General features: G+C 43.3%; 1 protein-coding gene and 1 non-coding gene across 2 annotated transcripts; one reads left to right on the forward strand and one right to left on the reverse strand.

Moving 5' to 3' along the window:
• Positions 1-824: 824 nt before the first annotated feature.
• On the reverse strand, positions 825-3,187 carry LOC104169067 (cytochrome c oxidase subunit 7B, mitochondrial). The gene is made up of 3 exons (XM_009709876.1): positions 3,146-3,187; positions 1,570-1,694; positions 825-1,024 (listed from the first exon to the last, which is right to left on the reverse strand). Exons 1-3 carry the CDS (start codon positions 3,180-3,182, stop codon positions 950-952), a joined length of 237 nt encoding a protein of 78 aa, XP_009708178.1. The 5' UTR covers positions 3,183-3,187; the 3' UTR covers positions 825-949.
• Positions 3,188-3,496: 309 nt separating this feature from the next.
• TRNAL-CAA lies at positions 3,497-3,612 on the forward strand. Its single transcript has 2 exons — positions 3,497-3,534; positions 3,567-3,612. It is a non-coding gene; the product is annotated as a tRNA-Leu (tRNA).
• The last annotated feature ends 144 nt before the right edge of the window (positions 3,613-3,756 follow it).

Consider the following 3,756-nt stretch of genomic DNA (forward strand, 5'->3'; position numbering starts at 1 on the left):
GTTACCGCCCCCTTGGCGCCACACGCCATTTCCCAGCGCCCCGGGCAGTACTGCGGCTGCCTCTCCCCCCTGAGGCTACGGAAGGTAACCCGCAGGTTCCGTAACCGCCGCTCGGAGAGGTCGCTCGAAGCGAGGGCCTAGACACTGCACCGAGTCTTTCCCGCTAGTCAAGTGAGCGTTTGCACCTTCGCCCCAGGAAAAGTCGCAGTCGGGAAGAAACTGGTAATTAAAATCTCTGAGGAGAGTAAAGGCATTTCATACAGTTCTGCTGTATCAAAAAGCAGGATAATAGTGTTTTTCAGGGAGTCAGAGGTTTAGAGAGTATGTATGTACCCCTAATCTATTTCCTAACAGATTCTGATTACACACGAATTCATTAGAAAAGTCATTTGTCTCAGCATCAGCAAACAGAAGTGCTGGGATACTGCCTACATCTGTGGAGCACCTCTGACTCAAAAACTAATTTAAGTTCTTCACAACTCTCAAAGGCCTCAGAAAGAAGCAACTTACTTGCAGAGTGATTCAAGACCTAAAAATACTTCTGTGAAAAAAAAGGGATTTCAACTTTGTCATTAGATGTGCAGCAGAAGTCAGAGGTAAAGTGATGTGAACTCTGCAGGAGGAATGCATGTGAGGTTCATTTAAGCATGCACATCTGGCTAAATGGACAACTACATGGTGTTTTGGATTTGTCCATTTTTCACTAGTGACCTTTACAGTAACAACTGGCACTACCTAAAATATGATGTAACTATTTTGAGTTTTTACACTATTTCTTATACTTCAGCAGACACAGATCATGGAGGAAACCTAAAAGAACCAGACAGGTTTCTAGGTATGTTTATTAGACAAGGAATGCCACTGTACAAGTGGTAATCAGGGAACAAATGCCATTACGCGACCATTTTTTCAGTGAAAGCTTAGACCAGTTCATTATAAGCAAAGGCTGTTACTCCCTCCATTCTTTGGGAGTGACTCTGCCGACAGGTGACAAGCCCCACTCAATTCCAGCTTTTGTAAACACCTGCAGGAGGATAAAAATCAAGATTATTAACTCTGAAATCAAAGAAACCACCTGATAGAGGGCTACTTCTATTGTTTTCAGTTTAGATTTCTTGTATTAGAACATGACATTCATCTTCCAATAAAGCAAGTAGGATATATTTATATTGAATAATATTTAAGTAATTCAGTTTTCTATTTCAAAGTATCTTGCTTTAGAACAAAGAATCTGGAATGTAAAAACCCCATCACCATACTGTTATTTTAATCTAGAAATTTTGTGCTAAAAAGCTCTACCTGTATAGCTTAGAAATCCCAAGTAAAATAGAGAACACCTGTGTTTCTACTACATTTTAACATCAAGCAATAGGCTAACACAGAAATTTGTTTAACAACTCCAAAATATGAACTAATACAACTTTCATCTCTATCATAGCACTTATATAAAAAGCGCCTAAATTCTGACCACGTAAGTTATTTCAAACAAGTAAGCCATTGTGAAACTTAATAGCTCTAAACTTGCAAGCTATAGTCACAACAGAGTGGTGAAAAAATAGGATGACTTACATATCCCCAGACAGCAGTAAAAACTGTGGCTCCACCAAGAAGTACCAAGTTTCCATATTTATCATGGAAGTTAGGCTCATATTTGCCATGAGCTTGTCTTACTGCAGTATGCTGGATGCCACGAGCTAATGAACGTTAAAGAGAATTAGAAGTACAGAAATCAACTAAAACATACATTTGAACCATTCACAGTCCTCATCTCACATCAACAGAGGCAAGCGTAACCATTAAAAGACTTTATGAAAAGCTGAAAAAAAATTAATCTTTTGAACTTAGAGGTTTGGAATGATTTCAAAACATAGGATATACAGAAAACCTTGCATTTTGTTTCAGCTCTCCCAATTTCTCTCTAGAAAGTTATTCCTGAAGTCTAATTCCAGTAAGAAAACCCTTTAAGTTAGCTTTTTCATTAGCATGTTTTCTTTGGGCCCTCAGTGTGGAAGTTCAAGTACACTTTTAAGTATTACTATTTCTCTAATAAAATATTTTGTTTAGCACTTCAAAGTTTTGGATTTCTATATGTAAATATCTATACTGTCAGTGTACCCAATATAAGCATTTTCAGGATGGAGCTCACCATCAAATTACAGGGTTGATGATAGTGGGAATGGGTAACACTTTCTCATTCCTTCAAGATTTTTGAAGGGAGGAGAAGAAGGAAGTGGAAATAACTGTGGGCCTTCGCATGAGGTAAACAATAGAGACCAAAATATAGGAGGATATCTTCAGATAACAGAATGTATGTGCACGCTACAAATGTACACTATAAAAGGCACACTTATTAAGGAGAAGACAGAGCGAAGAATCAAGCCACCAGCTTCGAAACACAGAGATTGTTTACTAGTTGTGTACAAAGCATTTGATGAGACAGTGATCTGTGCATAAAGATAGACATTACAAAATATAATCTTTTAGTTTCAGGTCAATCATTCACATTTACCCAAACATGACCAGAAAAGATGCTAGCAATACCCATAATGCTACTACATCCCTAGCATGCTCTGTGAGGCTGCACAAGTCGGTGTTTAAAAAAAAACACAAAACAAAAGCTTGAATATCTACCGAGAGAAACATTGTTAAGCATGTTTATTTTACGTGCATGCACCTCGGGCTAAGCACATCATGAACCAAGACCAGATTTGAGAAAACTGGGCTAGGCACTGGGGAGTCTATCACTGAAAAGGTAACTTTACCCTTGAGTTTAAGGCCTGGCCATTGCCTACACCTGGCCACCTCAGGTTACACGACCTGGATGTGCCTTTAGTTACTGTCAAGACAAAAAAACACCGAGGAAGGGAGCCCAAGGTCAGCTCAAACAAAAGCAACTAGGAGATAAAAAAGGCAGAAGGAAGGAAAGAAAAAAAAAAGCAGTAGATGAAGGACGACGAGAGCGGTCCGCAGCCCCTCAGTTGCCCTCACGACCCTCCCCCGGGAACGAAGCGAGCCCAGGGACTGTTCGGGGCCAAGTCCTCACAGGGAAGGCAAGAAATCGGCGGGAGACCCCCTGACGAAACCCCCTACTCCCGAGAAACACCCCCAGCACTTCCATACTCCAGAGAGCCTCCCCTTTGCTTACCGGCGAGGTTCAGAGCAGCCCTAGCCACAGGGAACATGCTGACAAGCGGCCTACCACCCTACCGCCGGCGGGGCTCCGGTACCCTTGGCGAGGGGTGAAAAACAAAATGGTCGCGCCGGAAGTCACCCATACGCCGCGCCGCTGAGCGCAGCCCTGTGGGTAATGTAGCCGCACCTCCTCGCTACGGTTGAGGGAGAGCGGGAGAAGCTCCGTAACCGGGAGAGAAAGAGAGAGACAGAGGCGTCTCTCCAATTTACAGGCGCGGAAGCGCTCTCCGCAAAAAGCTGGGAAGACCGAGCGCGGCCATGAGGAAAGCAGTAAGAACGTCACGGCGCGGAGTGCAGTCGCAGTGTCAGGATGGCCGAGTGGTCTAAGGCGCCAGACTCAAGGCGTTCCGCGCCTTCCCGCGGCGGGCTGGGTATTCTGGTCTCCGTATGGAGGCGTGGGTTCGAATCCCACTTCTGACACCACTTTTTTTTTTTTCTTCTCTGTGAACTGAAATTCGTAAAAGGGCTGCAGAACTAAAACCAGATACTTTAGTGCCAGGAGAAATTGCAGCGAGGCCCGCGACGCCAGAAATAATTTCCATAGCGTACACGTCCTCGAATAGA

The sequence above is a fragment of the Cariama cristata genome, unplaced genomic scaffold, assembly GCF_000690535.1.
Source record: "Cariama cristata isolate BGI_N322 unplaced genomic scaffold, ASM69053v1 scaffold18031, whole genome shotgun sequence".
Classification (NCBI taxonomy): domain Eukaryota; kingdom Metazoa; phylum Chordata; class Aves; order Cariamiformes; family Cariamidae; genus Cariama; species Cariama cristata.

Excerpts from the sequence above, each read along its gene's own strand:
- LOC104169067 (XM_009709876.1), bottom strand. The coding sequence starts at position 3,182 with ATGTTCCCTGTGGCTAGGGCTGCTCTGAACCTCGCCG. Across the intron at positions 1,695-3,145 it reads GGCTGCTCTGAACCTCGCCG|CTCGTGGCATCCAGCATACT; the intron begins GTAAGCAAAGGG and ends AACGTTCATTAG. Across the intron at positions 1,025-1,569 it reads TTACTGCTGTCTGGGGATAT|GTGTTTACAAAAGCTGGAAT; the intron begins GTAAGTCATCCT and ends ATCCTCCTGCAG.